Source organism: Mustela erminea, chromosome 7 (genome assembly GCF_009829155.1).
Source record: "Mustela erminea isolate mMusErm1 chromosome 7, mMusErm1.Pri, whole genome shotgun sequence".
NCBI lineage: Eukaryota > Metazoa > Chordata > Mammalia > Carnivora > Mustelidae > Mustela > Mustela erminea.
The window spans coordinates 106,515,201-106,531,708 of NC_045620.1; the positions used below are offsets into that span (position 1 = coordinate 106,515,201).

At 59.3% G+C, this 16,508-nt stretch overlaps 1 protein-coding gene across 1 annotated transcript; it reads left to right on the forward strand.

The window, feature by feature from the left end:
- The first annotated feature begins 3,010 nt into the window (after positions 1-3,010).
- On the forward strand, positions 3,011-15,564 carry PROM2 (prominin 2). The gene is made up of 24 exons (XM_032352808.1): positions 3,011-3,618; positions 4,284-4,333; positions 4,722-4,921; positions 5,017-5,137; positions 5,423-5,486; positions 5,775-5,864; positions 6,137-6,336; positions 6,684-6,758; positions 7,510-7,573; positions 7,798-7,957; positions 8,250-8,402; positions 9,356-9,479; positions 9,600-9,691; positions 9,806-9,890; positions 10,669-10,815; positions 11,342-11,413; positions 12,222-12,314; positions 12,450-12,503; positions 12,806-12,886; positions 13,099-13,167; positions 13,904-13,993; positions 14,220-14,326; positions 14,692-14,766; positions 14,972-15,564. The coding sequence occupies exons 1-23, from the start codon at positions 3,375-3,377 to the stop codon at positions 14,753-14,755; spliced, it is 2,499 nt and encodes an 832-aa protein (XP_032208699.1). The 5' UTR covers positions 3,011-3,374; the 3' UTR covers positions 14,756-14,766; positions 14,972-15,564.
- Positions 15,565-16,508: the final 944 nt, after the last annotated feature.

Genomic DNA, 16,508 nt, shown 5'->3' on the forward strand with positions numbered 1-16,508 from the left:
GCCTCACGCTGGCGCCATGAGTCTCTTTGTGCCAGGATTCAGAATGTGGCCCACAGTGCTGTGGGCTCTGGGGACAGTAGACCTGGGAGAACAAGTGGACTCAGATTGGCAGGACATCCCTCTTTGTCCTGTTGGATGTAGACAAGGTCTGCAGAGGGTCCTGGACAACGCACAGTAAGGAGAAGCCTCAGCCCTGACAGACCATCTGAGACAGAGCAGCGGGCACTCGATGGGCTTCCTGTTCCAGGCTCTGAGCCCTCGTAATGCCCAGCCCCATCTTCCAGGCGTGGAGTCCTCAAATGTCTTGTTTCTCTATAATAAATTCTCACTTTTCAGATCCTTCAGCAACTTAATAGGGTCTCTGATTCTTGCCATCAAAATAATGTTGACTAAGCAAATGTTGTACTCCAGCTTCAATCGTCTGTCCCCTTGGGTTGGTTTATAACCCATTCCTGGGACATAGCATGGACACCTGAGGCCAGAAAGAATAGGGCATACCAGCTGTTTCCTTGAGAATGTTGAGGCATGCTCTTCCCTTTACTTCCAGCAGGTGGCACCTGAGGCAGACGACTGGCCACACCTGGTGTCCTTCCGACCTGTTTCCTGAAGGGCAGAGCCCCTGTCCTTACCCGGGTCTCCCCCTCCACACTCCCCACACTGACCTCAGGACTGTGGGGTTGGGGGACCATCAAACTTCTGAAAACTGTGAGTCGGGAATGAGAAACCGGACCCAGGAAGTGTGCCCAAGGTAACAAGAGACAGCTGCTTCCAGATCAACCAAAGAATTTCCACAGAGGGCAGAGAATACCAGGGGGTCGCAGTAATAAGGGACAGGCAGGTGTGCCAGAAAGGTGTGATTAAAGAGGGAATGGGACAGGACCATGTTTCAACCCCTTTCTAACCTTCTAGAAGTCCAGCAGCCTAGCAGCCCCATGTCCTTGGAGGCTGAGGCAGGGGCATCCCTGCTGCCGAAGGGGCCTAGCCCACCCAGACCCAACACAGCCCCTTGTTCTGTACCCCTTAACCCCAGCCCGAAGAAATTCAATTACAGCAGCCGGTTCATGGCCCCGGCCTGGTGCCTGGGCTGGCCAGGTGGGGCTGGGGGAAGGGGACAAGCCTGAGGCTGACCAGCCAGTCTGATGATAGATTGTTCCATCCAGATCCTGCTCAGGAGAAGATTCCTGGCCTCCTCACTGACTCAGGAAAAACCCTTCTTCAGAGCCTCACTTTGTCCACCTGTCAAACTGGCAAATTCAGTATCTTTAGCGACCCTTCCTGCCCCTTAGGCTAAAAAAGAGCTGGTATGTTTTGTTTCTTCTTGGGGAAATCTTACCTTCAAAGTACAGTGCTTTTATCATAGACACTTATGAAAACAATAGCAGTAGCAACTCACGGCTTAATGACAATAGTTGGGAAGAGACAAAGAGTGGGAGGCTGCACAGGGTGGGGGCAGGGCTGGACGTTTCCCACAGACCCAAGCATTTCCCATCTCCTGGGAAACTGAGGCCTTCACTCCCCCACCACCTCTCTGAGTCAGGGAATACCAAAAAAAACCCTAAACGGACTTCACTGCCCCACAGGGATTATAGCCAGCTAGGAAAGATTTCTGGGGGCAGTGCTCACATGGTGGGGGGGGGGCGGGTAGTTCTTCCTAACAGCTTACGCTGGAGGAGAGCTGATGAGAGCAGACCAGCCCTTCCCCTTGGCAGGCTCCAGGGGCCCACTGGGGCTGGTGCCCCAGTGCAGGTGCTGGGCTCAGGTGAACAGGATGGGGGTGAGGGGGGCCACAGCCTGCCTTTAGCTGTCCCGCACAGTCTCAGGGCAGAGTGGTCAGGAGCCCCCCTCCACGGGCTGGAGTTGGGCCTCCCGGGGCAGCGCTGGTCCTGGACCCTCCCTGGACCCCAGGAGCCAGCACCCCCGGCCCCTTCCCCATTGCAGCCCCGATCCTCATCTCTGAGTCACCCTTTGATGAGGTTCTGTTTCCTGTCTGCACCCCGTTATTAACTGGACTATTCCTTCTCTGACTGTACTCCTGTCCCAGCTCAGAGGATACAGTGGGGGCAGCCATAGGAGGGATCCAGCTGCAGACTCAGCCCTGACTCAAATTTAAGTTACTTCTTTCAGGCTCACCTCACCCACCCAGGAGCAGCTGGGAATCTCCGTGCCCCTCCCCCACCCCTGCCGAGCGGGCAGAGCCTAAGGGTCACAGACCTAGGGGTCACTCCCTCCAGGGCTCCCAGTGGAAAATGTGGCTGCTGTGGAAACTGACAAACTTCTGATCCTTCTGTGAACATAAGTAACACATTTTATTGCACAGAGATTAGCAAGTGGAGAGGAGCAGGTTAGAATATAAAAAGGCCATGATTCTACCCGGAGACGGTCAGCTGTGCCGTAAACAGCTGTTTGCCCTTAAAGCACTGAGTATCTTTCAAGTCAAGGGAGCAATTGCCACATCATTTTCTCTACAGACTGCCCTGGGTATCTGGCGAGATGCTCATTTCACCATTTCCTTGGTGGTGGTGGCAGCCATCGGGATAGTTTCCGTACCATGAAAAATGCTGCCAGAAACATCCCCCAACCGTTTAGCAATACTTCCTCACAACCTGCTCAGCCCGGGGCACCCTCTGGGTGTCGGGCAAACAGCCACTGACAAAGCAGAGACCTGTGGAGACAGATCTCCCGCCCTATCCTTGATGAGTTCCTTCAGCTGATGACGGGATGGGGCACTGCTGGGCCAGAGCGCACACCTTTGCCGGGATTCACCCTCTGGAAGGTTGTACCTGTCCCAGTGGCTCCTCTGAGAGCCCCCCTGGGTGAAGCCTGGTGGCCTCTCTGCTCCAGATTGGATCAGGCAGGTGCAGGCATGACCCAAGGGACAGAGCCGGCCCCAGAGGAAGCTAGGGGAGGAGCCCGGTTCCTGGGTCTGGGCTGCCTGCCACCCCTTGGGCTAGGGCTGCACTGGGTGGCTGTTTTCCCAGCCCCAGATTGGGCTGTTGGGTCTGGGTATGGAATATAATATTTGCAGCTGGGCCACTCTAAGCAATCCAGAGCTACTGAGGGGTCTTCCCTACCCAGCTCGGAGGCGGCCCTGCGTGGAGGATCTGCGGAGGGGAGAGTGAGCCCAGGCTCCCACCCCAGGCCGCGGAAGGCGGGTCCAGGTCAGGCCCTGCCCCCCTACCCCAGGCCTCCGCCCCTGCCCTTCCAGCGCAGCGGGCGGGCGCCCAGGTAGCTCAGGAGCCCAAACCTGTCGGGCCGGTTTTGAGAGCCGCGGGGACGCAGGCTGGTGAAGGATGCACGGCCTGCCCCGCGCTCTGTCCGCACGCCCGGCCGCCTGAGCCCTGTTCTGCCTGCCCCGCAGCCCCCCGAACGACCCCATGACGCGCGCGCCCGGCCTCCTGGCGACCCTGCTGGGGCTGGGGCTGGGGTTGGGGCTGAGCCCGCCTGGGGCGGGGGCCGCGGACTGCGGGTCCCTCAGCAGCGCACAGCGCCTGGCGTTCGCCCCGGCGGCCGGGGTCCACTGGCTGGCCCCTCGCGTCCGCCCGCCGGGGGCCCTGAACCCCCTGTACCGCACGGTGCGCCGCTTCCTGTCCGTGGTGCAGCTCAACCCCTTCCCCGCCGGTGAGTGCGCCCCTCCTCGGGTGGGCCTCCCAGCTAATGGGTCCCCACTCCACGGCGGGCTCCCCACTCCACGGCCGGGCTGCCTGCCCCGTCAGCAGGCACCCGGAGCGCAGGGTCCCCGGCCTTCCCCAACCCCCGGCGTCCTTCCCAGAAGACCCCGGGGCCCAGGGGCATCCCATGGAGACCTTCCTGCGTGACCTTGGGCAAGCCCTTTTTCCTCTCTGAGCCTCAGTTTGTCTGCCCTCAAGTGGAAAAACTTGCGTTAGAAGTTCTCACAGACCTGGCTGAGATTTTCCCGGGGTCTGGTGGTGCTGAGGGGTGAGAGGGCCAGGAGGGGTTACAGCCCTGTCCCTCCCAGCCTGTCCCCTGCTTCTTGAGGGAAAGGACCACTGGGCCCTCTGCTTTCCACCAGACTGGCAGCTTCGCCACTGCAGGGCTTAGCTGTAGGGTCTGGGAGGAGGGGTCCACCAGGCCTCCCCTCAGCCACTCCCTCCCCTGGCAGCACTGAGGACTGGGCGGGATGGCCCAGGGCTGCTTCTCGAGTGTCATGGTGGTGGGAGGAGCCCTTCCAGAGATCCCCACCTCTCCCTGGCAGTGGGCGTGGGCACAGGGGTGGGCAGGGGCTGTCCTCAAAAACCCCCTCCCCAGCTTGACTCTTTCCTTAGAGTTGGTAAAGACCTTGCTGAATGAGCCAGCCTCCGTGAAGGTGGATGAGGTGAGCCCTGGGGGCGTGGCCGGGGGGGGGGGCATGTTCAGGGGTGAGCATGAGGGGTTTCCTCAGCTCAGCCCATGTTGCTGGGTGTCCCCCAGGGTGGGATCCCAGGCATCTCTTCCCCCTTCCTTTAGCACTGCACTTGGCAGACCTAATTTCAAACCACAGCTCTCTGCCATTAACGGGCCCTGGGTTTTGCAGGGAGCAAACACGGACTTTGGTTTCCTGGTTTAGAGCTGGTAAATCACAAGGACACCGTACACCTTGCATGGGTTCTAGGAGATGTGTGCAAAGTGCCCACTGTGTGTGCATCCCCTCCCCTTCTGGGGATGTTCTGTGGCATCGGGCAAGAGGGGTCGGGACAGCCCCTCATGCCTGCTGCCTGGCCCAGGTGGTGCGGTATGAGGCGGGCTATGTGGTGTGTGCGGTGATCGCCGGCCTCTACCTGCTGGCGGTGCCCATTGCTGGCCTGTGTTTCTGCTGCTGCTGCCGCCGACGCTGTGGGGGCCGAGTGAAGACGGAGCACAAGGCCACGGCCTGCGAGCGAGGCACCCTCATGGCCTTCCTGCTGCTGACCACCCTCGTGCTACTGTGAGGGGCGCTCGGGCCAGGTGGGAGGCGTGGGCTGAGGCCCAGGGTGCCTGCAGGCATCCAGCAAGCCCCTGTGTCCTCCCCCATCCCTGCAGGACTGGTGTGGTCTGTGCCTTTGTCACCAACCAGCACATGCATGAGCAGATGGGCCCGAGTGTGGAGGCTGTGCCTGAGATTCTGCTCAGCCTCCGGGGCCTGGTCTCCGATGTCCCTCAGGTAAGTACTGAGTGACCCCCTCGCCAGGGCAAGCCTGCATGAGCACCAGCCCCAGGCAAGACAGAATAGTGCCGGGACCTGCGGATTAGAAAGGGCTCCCCATTCAATGAGCCCCCTGACTGCCCCCTGCTGGAGAGTGGCTGTAATACATGAATGCACCCTGGGCATCTTCAGGATGACCAGGCTGCTGTGTGCGGCATCTCTGGAGAAAGCTGCAGAAGGGAGGGGGTGGGGGGCTGTCAGGTGACAGGGGGAGAGCGGTCTCATGACCCTGTGTTTGCCTAGGAGCTGCAGGCCGTGGCACAGCAGTTCTCCCTTCCCCAGAAGCAAGTCTTGGAGGACCTGGACGGTGAGGGATCCAGCCGGCTGACGGATGGGCCAGCCCGTGGATCCCCCTGCTGCGCCTGTCTTGGGGGGGGGGCCCTCTCATCCCCTCATCCTGGGCTCCACCTGGCCACACCCTCGAAGAGGCAGGGTTGGGGCCCAGCTATGGAGCACAGTCATCGCTGTGCTGCAGGACCGAGAAGCCAGTGACTCTGCAGAGCCCAGTGTGGGGCCTGGGGAGGCTGGACTGATGGGTGAAGAGGGCCCCTAGGCTCCTGGGGGCCAGCCCTGCAGACCATGCTGTGCTCTCCAGGGGTCGGCATGAACATTGGGAGCGCTATCCACACCCAGCTCAAGAGCACTGTGTATGAAATGCTGGCCTCAGTGAGCAGCCTGGGCCAGGGTGAGTGGGACCAGAGGTGGGGGGGTGGGGGTGGCATCGCTTGAGGGCTGGCCCCACCTTCACCCAGGCCAGGATCCCATTTGCCTCTGCAGCAGGCCCCTCCAATGACTTCCTCATGGCTTTGTCCAGGATCCTTAGCCTGGCTTCCCGTGCCCTTAGGGCCGTCTTCCTTCTAACCGCAGAGGTTCCTGACCCACCTCCCGGGGGATGGGGGAAGGGGGAGGGGTTCTGTCTCCCACAAGGCCTCTGGGGTCCAGAAGGGGGTCCCTCAGCCCTGCAGGTCTCTGTGGATCACCTCCAAGCCCTGAACAGCACGTTGGTGGAGCTGCAGAAGAGACAGCAGGGCCTGGAGCCCTCTGTCCAGGAGCGCCGCAAGCGCCTCCTCGCCCTGCTGGAGGGGCCCAGCTGCCAGGGCTGCACCGAGGCCCAGAACCGAGCCCGTGCCCTGGAGCTGGGAGCTGACTTCCACCAGGTGAGGGCCTCCTGAAGGGAAGGGGGCTGCTCTGCCTGCTACCCCGGGAATCCCTGGGTGTTTCCCGAGGCAGACTCCGGATCCCCTTCCTCGGGCAGCTCCTTCCCTCCCCACACAGCAAGGGTTCATGATTTGGTCATCCCGGCAATGGGGTGAGAGAGCTTTCCTGGGCCATGTGCTGTGCTGTGGGCTTCCTGTATTTTAGCTCCCTGAGTTCTCCTTGCCCCCTAGTGAGATGGTCCCCGTTTTGCAAGTGAGGACATTGAGGGTTCCTCTCATCCTCCCTCTGGGTTCCCCCTTAGGCCTCTCCATGGGCTTTGTCATACCACCCCCTCTCCTCATTTCAGGTGTCCCCCGTGGACGATGTCCTGCATCGGCTGAAGGGCGTCCCAGAGGCCAACTTCTCCAGCATGGTCCAGGAGGTGAGTGCCTGTCCATTCTGCCCAACTTCCCCATCACCTAGTAGCTCACAAGTGAGGGGGCCTCATTTTCCCCCTTTGGGGGTGGGAACCCAGTCGAACCTAAGACTTGGGTCAGATCAGGGCCTTCCCTACTACAGGGCTCCCTGGGCTAGGTGCTCATGATGAGGGTTCTCGAGTGTGTGCAGTCTGGTGGGGGAGGCAGCCCCGGAAGCCAGAGGGAAGAGCTGGGCCCCTCGAGGTGGTGGGGGCTGGGGTGGCCAGGGAACAAGGATGCCAGCCGAGCCCTGGAGGTGCAGCCTCAGTGCAGATGGGCTGTGGGGGAGGGTGTGGCATGAGTCAGCACCTGTGACCCGGGGCCTGGAAAATGCCAGAGTTGGGGAAATGGTGAGTCACCTGTGCTGGGTGGCTGGAGCTGAAGGTGGGGGGGGGGGGGAGCTGAGGAGGGGTAGGTTGGAGCCAGACTTCAGGGAGCGAGGCCTGGCATCATGTGCAGGATGGGTGAAAGAGAAGACAATAGCAGGGAGAGTTGGGAGGGGTCCCCCAGGAGCAGTATTTTGGGGAGCTGAGTCAGGCAGGGCTGAGGAAGCAGAGAAGAAGCCATCTACCAAGAGAACAAAGGGCCTGTTTCCTGATTTCCTGAGCTGTGAGCCCTGAAAGGGGTTCCCTCCCCCGGGCCTGGTGCTGTCAGGGGTCCCTCAAGCTGGGACTGTGGGTGGACAGCAGGAGGTACAGCCACCTTTTGTCCTGGCAGGAGAACAGCACATTCAATGCCCTCCCGCTCCTGGCGGCCTTGCAGATGGCCGATGTGGTCAAAGGTGAGGCCCTGTCCGGGGCCTGCTGCTCCTACCAGAGGGGCCCGTGGAGAGGAGGTGGGGTGGGGTGAGGGGGCAGGGGTGGAGGGATAAGGCTGTCCTCCATCTGGGCCTGGGCAGAGAGTGGGCCCTCTCTGGGGGTCTCAGATGTCCTTCCGGCCCACCCGTCTCCTCCCTGGGCTCCTGGGTGCCTTCCCCCTCCCATAAGTCTCTGCTGCTTGGGGCAGAGCTGAAGAAGGTGGTGGCCCAGAAGCCTGAAGGGCTGAAGACACTGGCCGAAGAGTTCCCAGGGTGGGAGGCAGCCGCTCGCTGGAGCCAGGCATTGGAGGAGGTGGAACAGAGAAGCCGCCCCTACCTGCAGGGAGTGCAGAGATACGAGAAACACAGGTGCCCAGGAGCCCATGGGCTTGGGGGTGGGACAGGCAGCCCAGCCTCTCAGCCACACTGGGCCTGATTCCCAGCCCTCATCAACCAACCCCAGGCTATACTGAGCATCTGCCCCCATTTCAGCCAAGACCCCTTACTCCTTGGGCCTCTGTCTCCGCCTTGCCTATGGGCCCTTGGGACGTGAGCCTGGGGACCCCACAGGGGCCATGGGCACCCTCCCCAGCCACTAGATCCTATGCCACCCCATCCTGGTGCCTCCCTTCTCAGTGACACCCCATCCTCTCTGTGGCAGGTGGATTTGGGGCTATGTGTTGTGCTCCGGAGTCCTGTTTGTGGTGGTTTGTAACCTGTTGGGCCTCAACCTGGGCATCTGGGGGCTGTCTGCCAGGGAGGACCCCAGTCACTCGGAAGCCAAGGGCGAGGCTGGAGCCCGCCTCCTCCTGATGTAAGATGGGCTGGGGGCAGGGTAAGAGTCTCTTCCACTGGGCCAGCCGGACTCCTCTCATGTCCATGGATAGCTTCTAGTGTGACTACAGGAGAACGTCCTAGGAATCAGGATGCTGGGCTCTACTTCCGGCTCTAGCACCAACTCACTGGGTGACTCTGGGCCAATTACTAACCCATCTGGGCCCCCACGTCCTCATCTGTGTGAAAGGGTTAGACTAGAGCAGGAGTGGCAGATAAGAAGCACCTCCCCCTTCCACGCCATTGACAATTATCGTAATCAGTGGGCGCTCTTTCCCACTGAGCCAGACGTGGCCTCAGAATCCTTCTTAACCCAGCATCTAGATAGCACTTCCAGTAGGAGGCAGCAGCAGAGCTAGACTCTGTTTGCCCTCTCTGCACTAGATGGTTAAGTCTGGGGCTGCCTCATTCAGTTGTGCAGGCTGGCCACTGCATCAGGGTGCTTGACCAAAGGGGTGAATGGAGGCTGAAATCTAGCCCTTGTTCTATTCTCCGAGCCTCAGACCCTCGCTTGGGGCTGTGCCAATCCCGCAGAGAAGCCCTATAGATCAGCAGCACTGGTCCCATTCAGCCCCCCTAAGTTGTGGCCCCTACTGTGCCACGTGGCTCTGTTGAGGGCTGAGTTCTGGAGCCGGTCACCTGCATGTGCCTGAGGCTCAGAGGCTGGCCATCCTTTCTTGTCGAGCAAAGCAGCTAGGCTGCCAGGGCCAGCCAGGGTATCAGTGAGAGGCGGGAGTGGGGGGCAGGGGAGGGGGACAACCAGCAGTTCTGACTTCTCCCCTCTGGCCCTAGGAAGCAGAGTCCTCAAAGGGCTCTGTCTTGGGGCCAACAGACCCCAGGCCGCCCCCGCCATGTGGCGGGACAGAGGGTGTGCGGTCGAGGGTAGCCGGCCTCCTCTTTCCCACCTCAGCCCCATCCCTCTGCCTTCCCCAGAGGTGTGGGTTTCAGCTTCCTCATCGCTGCTCCCCTCATCCTCCTTGTCTTTGCCACCTTCCTGGTGGGTGGCAACGTGCAGACGCTGGTGTGTCAGAGCTGGGAGAGCAAGGAGCTCTACAAGGTGACCCTGCCTGTCTGTTCTGGGGCCCTGAGGGAGGTGGAGGGGACTGGGCTCTCGGGAAGCTGGGGTGGCCTTGCCCTCAGCCTGCTCAGGGCCCTTTTCTCTTTGCCCCGTTTCCAGTTTGCAGACACCCCGGGGAACTTGCCCCCATCCATGAACTTGTCTCAGCTTCTTGGCCTGAAGAAGAACCTCAGTATCCTCCTGGCCTATCAGTGAGTGGGAAGCCTTGGCTGGGGACAGGGTGTGGGAAGGAGCTGAGGTAGGGGATGTCGGTCCCCTCCTGCTGTCCTTTCCTCCCATCTTCAGTGTCTGTTATTTCTCCCCAGTCAGTGCAAGGAAGGGGCTGCGCTCTGGAGCGTCCTGCAGCTCAATGACTCCTATGACCTGGAGAAACACCTGAATATCAGCCAGGTGAGGGAACCTTCTAGAAGGCTGTGGGGATCCCTCCTGCAGAATCCTCCCTCCTCTGGCCTTGCCTCTGTGGTGGGACGATCTTACTGAACCAGAGAAGTCTGCAAGTCTGCAAGAGTGTTGGAGACACCTTGGGGCAGAGGCCCCAGGGCCGAGCTTAGGGCCTGGCCCAGGGCGAGAGCCCAGGATGGTTTCTAGGGTGTGTGGGAAGGTGGGTGAGTGCCTGGAGGCACAGCTCCGAGCGCTGTGCTCCAGAAAGAACTGAATACACCTGAGGTTGTAGCAAGAAGGGCTGGTGACAGTGAGTGATGGGGCTGAGGTGTGCGTGTCCTGACTGAGGACAGGCATTGGTTAGGATGCTGCTGTGGTAGTAGGGTAGTTGGGGCTGGGGGGGGTGACAGTGAAAACGATGGTGATCGAGTTGTGAGTCCCTGGGGGAGGTCTCACCAGAGGCCCTCTGCTGAGCTCCCACAGCCATAAACGTGGGCCACTGAAAGCTCTTTTATAGTGGTGGCCTGGGAAAGTCTGCATGCTGTCCACTAGCCAGATTTGTGTGGGCAGAGCTAGGTCTTGGTGGGGGTGGGTTGGAGTGCAGGCAGGTGAGAAGCAGAGGCCTCCTGGGAAACTGTCTAGGGCTGGAAATATCCAAGATGGGGGCCCTGGATAACCAGGGGGAGAGCCCTGAGGGCCTGGTGACTCCGACCCCCGGAGAGCAGCTCTGGGGTCCTGGCTGAGCAACTACGCATGCCCTCACGCTGTCCTCCCCCATCCCCCTCAGTACACTGCCAAGCTGCAGCAGGAGTTGCAGAATCTTAAAGTAGACATGAAGAATCTGGACCTGCTGAGCCCAGCCGCCCACCGGGACCTGGAAGCCCTGCAGAGCAGTGGGATCGAGAAAATCCACTATTCCACCTTCCTTGTTCAGGTCAGCAGGGAGCCCCTCAGGCCAGACCCTGGCAGACAGAGGGGCTCCCCGAGGAGCTGGACTGACAGGTGGTGTCTTGTGTCATCACAGCCCTCTACATTCCCTCCACTTTTCTACATGTCCCTAGGGGTTGGGGGGGTCTCTTCCTGTGGGGGGTTGTCTGCACACCGTGTGCCTCCAGCCTGTCTGGGTGCCCTGGTCTGGGCTGGACAGGATGAACTGGCTCCCACCCCAAGCACGTGTCGCTGTTCCTGGTCCTGAACCCATTGCTGTGGTGAATGCTGGTGGGAAGTGGCCTCTTCATTGGGTTATACCAGAGGGCGCCTCATTGGTTTGTTTTGTTTTGTTTTTTTCTATCCTAACAGAAAATTCCTGATATATTTCACAGTTTCAGGTCAAACCCATGGTGACCCCTGTGTCACAGTAGACTTAGCTGGTGAGGGGTACTTCTGAATAAACTGGGAATTTGAGTGCTGGGGGAGCCACAGTGCATCATTCCCTCTTGGCCTCTCCTGTCTGTCTCCAGATCCAGAAGCCCGTGGTGAACACCAACATGGAGACACTGGCCCAGGAGCTGGAGGAACTGGCCCGGACCCAAGTGAGAAGGGACCAGGGGCCCCACTGGGCAGGCAGGGGTCAAAGAGAAGTTTGGGAGGTGGGAGAGGTTGGGTAGCTTGGACTGGGGAGGGGCATGAAGGCAAAGGCAGGGGATGGGGGGGTTCCCACCAGGGAGCGCTGAGGCCCTGGGTCCCCTGGATGGGCTTAAGAGTTTTGCAGTATCAGTTCTGACTCAAGCTCTACCTCCAGTAGACTGTGTGGCCAAGGGCAGGTCATTCAGTGTCTTCAGGCCTCAGTTTCTTCATCTGTAAAGTGGACATTCCTCTACCTCAGACCAGATGAAGTAACTGTCTAATGTCACAAAGTGGAGCAGGGGTTTCTAAGTGCACACTGCTTAGGGAGCCTGCTGGGACAGGCATGAGGACCGTGCTATGGACTAGGTGTCGTGATAGTTATCCTGGAGAAGCTTAAACTCCACTAGAAAAAAATCTAACATTTTGCATTTATAAATATTTAGAGCTTAAATTGACTCTACACCAAGCACACATGATGGGTAGAGTGAGGAGTATTTCCTGTTTTAGGAGATGCCACCGCCGTATGTGTGTGGCCACCTCGGTGTGGTGGGCTTAGAGGCACCTAGTAAGCTAGCAGTGGACCTAGAACTCGGGCTTAGTGCCTCCATACCTGGATCGGGGCCAGGAGCTTAAAGAGGCCTCGGTTTTCTGCCCCAAGCTCAGCCCCTTCCACATCTTCTCAGTATGTCTGACTGAACAGCTGAGTAAAGAATATGTTGGCAGAAGTTGGCATGTCCCTGGCAGAGTGCCATTCTCATCTCTGTCTCCCCTCAGGGCAGTTCTGTGCTGGGACAGCAGCTGCAGCAGGAGGCCCAAGAGCTCAAAAACCTCTATCGGGAGAAGGTCCTCCCCCAGGAGAGCCTCGTGGTAAGTTTGGAGGCGCAGGGAGCCTGGAACCTGGGGAAGAGGAGAGGCGGGGAGGGGTAAAAGAGGAGGGAGGGGCAGGAAGCTTTCTTCCCTATGCATCCCTTCCCTTAACCAGCCCTGCCCTCTCCCCCGTAGGCCAAGCTCAACCTCACGGTCAGGGCCCTGGCATCCGAAGCTCGGAATCTCCAGGTGGCTGTTGGGGATGGGAAGGGTGGGGTGAAGCAGGTGGGCTGCAGAGGGGCCCTGCTGGTTTGGGATCTCATCTACTCCACGGAGTCCCTGTGGAGGTTGATAATAGAGAGTGGGAAGAAATGGGGGTGGGGGGACAGATCCTTAAAGACCACCATCTTTGGCCTCTGTGTCTTGGGCCCTAACACCTCCATCCCAAGGTGAGTATGTGTGTGTGAGAGGTTGAATTAATGAATAGGTGAATGAATGCTTGGCTGCTCCCTGACTGAGCAGGCGCTGAGTCAAGCCCTCTCCTTCCCCAGATGGAGACCTCTGGGGTCTTGGACAACGTCACCTACCTAAAAGGAGAGCTGCCTACCTGGGCCACCAGTATCTTGAGGAATGTGAGTGGGACGTGGCACAGGGGCGGGGGGCGGCCACATAGTCGGAGATGGACTGAGCTGCTGATGCACATGGAGCTTCTTCTCTCCCCTGTCCCCTCACCATGGCTCCCAGGAAAGCCAGCTCAGCCTGTCCTACTGGTGCTTGGCATGGGTGGTGGTGGCGGCTGGCTCCTGGGACCCCTCCCAGCCGTGGGCTCTTCTCTCTCCTGCAGGAAAGTGAGTGTTTCCTGACCCGGGAAGTGGATTATTTCTCCCAGTACGTGGCCTGGGTAAGAGAGGAGGTGAGTCGGGGGCCAGGCCCTCCTGACCTCAAGCAGGTTCCCGGGGCCACCAGCTCTTTACGCTATTGCATCCTTCCTCTGTCCCCTAGAGCCCCTGGGGGTGCCCTAGGCCTTCAGCATTGAACCCAAACTCTGCATCAGGCTTCTGCACTCCTGCTTCCTGGTGGGGCTCTGCTTACTCAGCCTCAGCTGCAGCCCTTCTCTGGGGCCTGAGTGTGAGCTGGGCCGGCCGTGGCTCTCTAGAACCTTGCCCCCATGCCCTTCCTCACATGGACCCCTGGCCCAGCTCTCCAATCGGCCTGCCTCCTGCAGGCCTGTGCTGGCTTTGGCCTCTGTAAGCCATCCAGGAGCCACACAGGGCAGGTGCGGTCGTGCTGAGCCCCAAGTGTGCGTGTGTATGGGCACATGTGGGTGGTACGTGTGTGGGGGCTTGCACACCACAAGCGGGGCCTCTCCAGTGAGGGTGTGAACCTAAAGAAAAGTCCTGGGCACACAGTAGGGGCTTAATATAGGCTGGCGAATGGAATGGAAAAAGCAGGAGCAGAGTGATGACCCTGGGTCAGCATGTCCTCCTCTCTGTGTCCCTGCATCCACATGTCTGTGCACAGCTGTGAGCAGGCTCCCTATGGGTTCCCTGGACTTATCTCTGTCCGGTCACCCTCCTTCTCTGACTGTGGGGTGTATGCCCGGGCATCTGAGTGTCTCTCCACGTGCCTGCTTCCTGTCGACACTACAGGTGACTCAGCGCATTGCCACATGCCAGCCTCTCTCTGGAGCCCTGGACAACAGCCGTGTGATCCTGTGTGACATGATGGCCGACCCCTGGGTGAGAGCCTTCAGCTCCTCAGGTCTCATGGATGTGGAGATCCCCAAGACAGCATGAGCAGGGCCTGAGGGGAAGCAGGAGCCCTGCCTCCAGGCCTGCCCGCCAGACCTTCCGCTCAGCTCTGAGAACCCGTCCCTGTGCCCCTCACTGAGTCAACAGGAGGCCTCGGGGTGGGAAGAAGTTGCTGCCTTGCCACAGCGAGCTGACCACACATCCTCTGTTCTAGAATGCCTTCTGGTTCTGCCTGGCATGGTGCACCTTCTTCCTGATCCCCAGCATCATCTTTGCTGTCAAGACCTCCAAACACTTCCATCCCATTTGGAAACGCCTCAGGTGAGGAGGTGGCCAGGACTGAGGGGGACAGCAGGGGTCTGGGAAGGAGTCCTTCTAGTTGCTGGGTACTGACACCCCCTCCTAGGGGTCCGAAGGAAGTCCTGAGACTTCCCTTGTAGAGGAGGCCCAGGCCTAGCTTTGAGGAGTCACACACTCTGAGCAACTCTGGGGCCAGAAATTTCTTTTGTATGTCTGCCCCATAGCCTTCTTGTTGCAACACATCCTACCATGCACAGCTTTTTGGAACTCTTCCTACCCCTGGAGAGTTTCTGTGCTGGGAAGATCAGGGCTCTGGGCTTGTCCCTGTGTCGGGGCCGAGGGTCCAGACCTGGGAGGTCACTGGCTTTCTTTTTGCGACGTCTCAGCTCCACCAGCTCAGAGGAGACTCAGCTCTTCCACATCCCCCGGGTCACCTCCCTGAAGCTGTAGGACCGAAGTGGGTGAGTGTCCCCACCCCCTTCATTCCTCGGTGCCGGGAGTGGAGAGTAGGAAGGGAAGGAAGGGCTTGGGATCTGGGGTCTCTAGGGCCCAAGAGGGCAGGAGCGTTCTGGGACTTGGTGGGTCTGGCCCGGTGGTGGATCTGACCCACCCGGCCTGAGCCCTGCCTTCCCCGCCCTCCCCTCACCCGCCCCGTTCTTCCTCCAGAACAGGGGTATTTGCTGGCTGCTAGGTGATGCCTGGGGCTGCTTGCCTTCCTCCTCCTTTGACTTGCCCTGGACCCGAGGACTTCCGTTGCTCTTGCCTAGAGCCCAGACAGGCATCAGGCCTGGATTAGCCTTCAGCTCCAATTCCCTGACCCCATGCTGTCTCTTTTCCACCCCCTTCTGCTGATGAACCCCTTTTTTCATTCTCAAAAGCACGTTTGACTTTGGTTGAGCTACAAGGGCCGATGGGTTCTTGCAGGTATCGAGCCCTTGTGCTCCTTGCTGAAACTCGTTAGCTCCAGGAGGAGCCTGTTTTCCACCTGTTGGAACCCCTTCCTCAGCCCTGTGGAGGAGACAGAGGCCCTGCCCAACCCCATTCTGTCACTATCTGCCTACCCCCCCACTCCAAGCTCCTGTCCCGTTTCATCCTCTGACCTGCCCACCTGTCCTAGCTTCATTCTGCCCCAGCCCTTGTGTCCTCCCCACAGGGAAACTACTTTCCCTGCTTTGACCCCTTTCTACCTTATCTGATGGCCTTGCTGGTACCCAGAGGCTTGTCCTGCCCAACTAAGCCAATCAGGTAAAACCGCCAGGCAGGCCAGGGGCCGCTAGGGCTCAGCCTCATGGCCCTTGAGCCCTCCACTGCCCAGGTACCTGGACCTTCCACAGGCCCTGGCCTGGATTTCTGGCCACCTTGTGGGGTGAGGGAGGCCTGTCTGAAGGCTGAGCCCCTTGCCCGTGTCCTGGGTTGGAAATAGTGCTTTGTCCTACAGCTCTTCTCTGAGCACTGGCTCCCTAGGAAGGGACCTGGGACAAAGGCCAGAGTGGGGGTGGTCACCCCTGGTTCCCCGGAAGGTAGCCTCTTTGACAACCCCCACCCAGCTTTCCCAGGAGAGATCTGGTGGCCACAACTGGATTCTGTACTGTGCCCCTTCCTCCTTCTATCCTGCGCATGAGGCCTAGTCCATCCTGTGCCCTCTCTGAATGCTGGATGCTGAGTTCCAGAAACAGGGAAAAGGAGGAGGAGAGAGAAGAGATGGACCAAACCTTAGATCCATTGAAGTGTTCTCACTTCCTGAGCCTCGGCCTTGGATCTCTGACATGAGCTCAGGCTAGGGCCCTATATGCAGTTGGTGTTTAATGAGTTTTTTTTGGTGAGGAGAATCCAAGGCTTCCTCTGGCCGTGGACATCCAGGATTAACCCAGCAATCAGCAAATGGGGAGTGGGACCCACTCTGAGAGCAGGCAGGCCTGGTTGCACATTCTGGCTTTAATGCTTGAAAGCTAGGACACCTTGGACATGTTCTGTGTGTTCCCTAGACCTTAGTCTCTCCATTGGAGAGAATAGTCATGACTGCCTTCTAGGGCTATGAAAAATGTGACATTGCATGGAAAACCCTTGGCAGGAGCCTGGCACAAAACAAATCCTCAGATGCTGCTATTTTTTTTTTTTCTGCCACAACTACTCTGGGCCACGGGCAGAGCTGGGTCTTGGCAGGTACAAGAGAGGAGGGAGATGGGTCCCTGTTCAAAGGTGT

What these genes read in the sequence shown, in the direction of transcription:
- PROM2 (XM_032352808.1), top strand. Translation starts at nt 3,375, where the DNA reads ATGACGCGCGCGCCCGGCCTCCTGGCGACCCTGCTGGGGCTGGGGCTG. An exon ending in TCCCCCAGGAGAGCCTCGTG is followed by an intron (nt 12,315 to 12,449) that starts GTAAGTTTGGAG and finishes TCTCCCCCGTAG; the next exon opens with GCCAAGCTCAACCTCACGGT. An exon ending in CCACCAGTATCTTGAGGAAT is followed by an intron (nt 12,887 to 13,098) that starts GTGAGTGGGACG and finishes TCTCTCCTGCAG; the next exon opens with GAAAGTGAGTGTTTCCTGAC.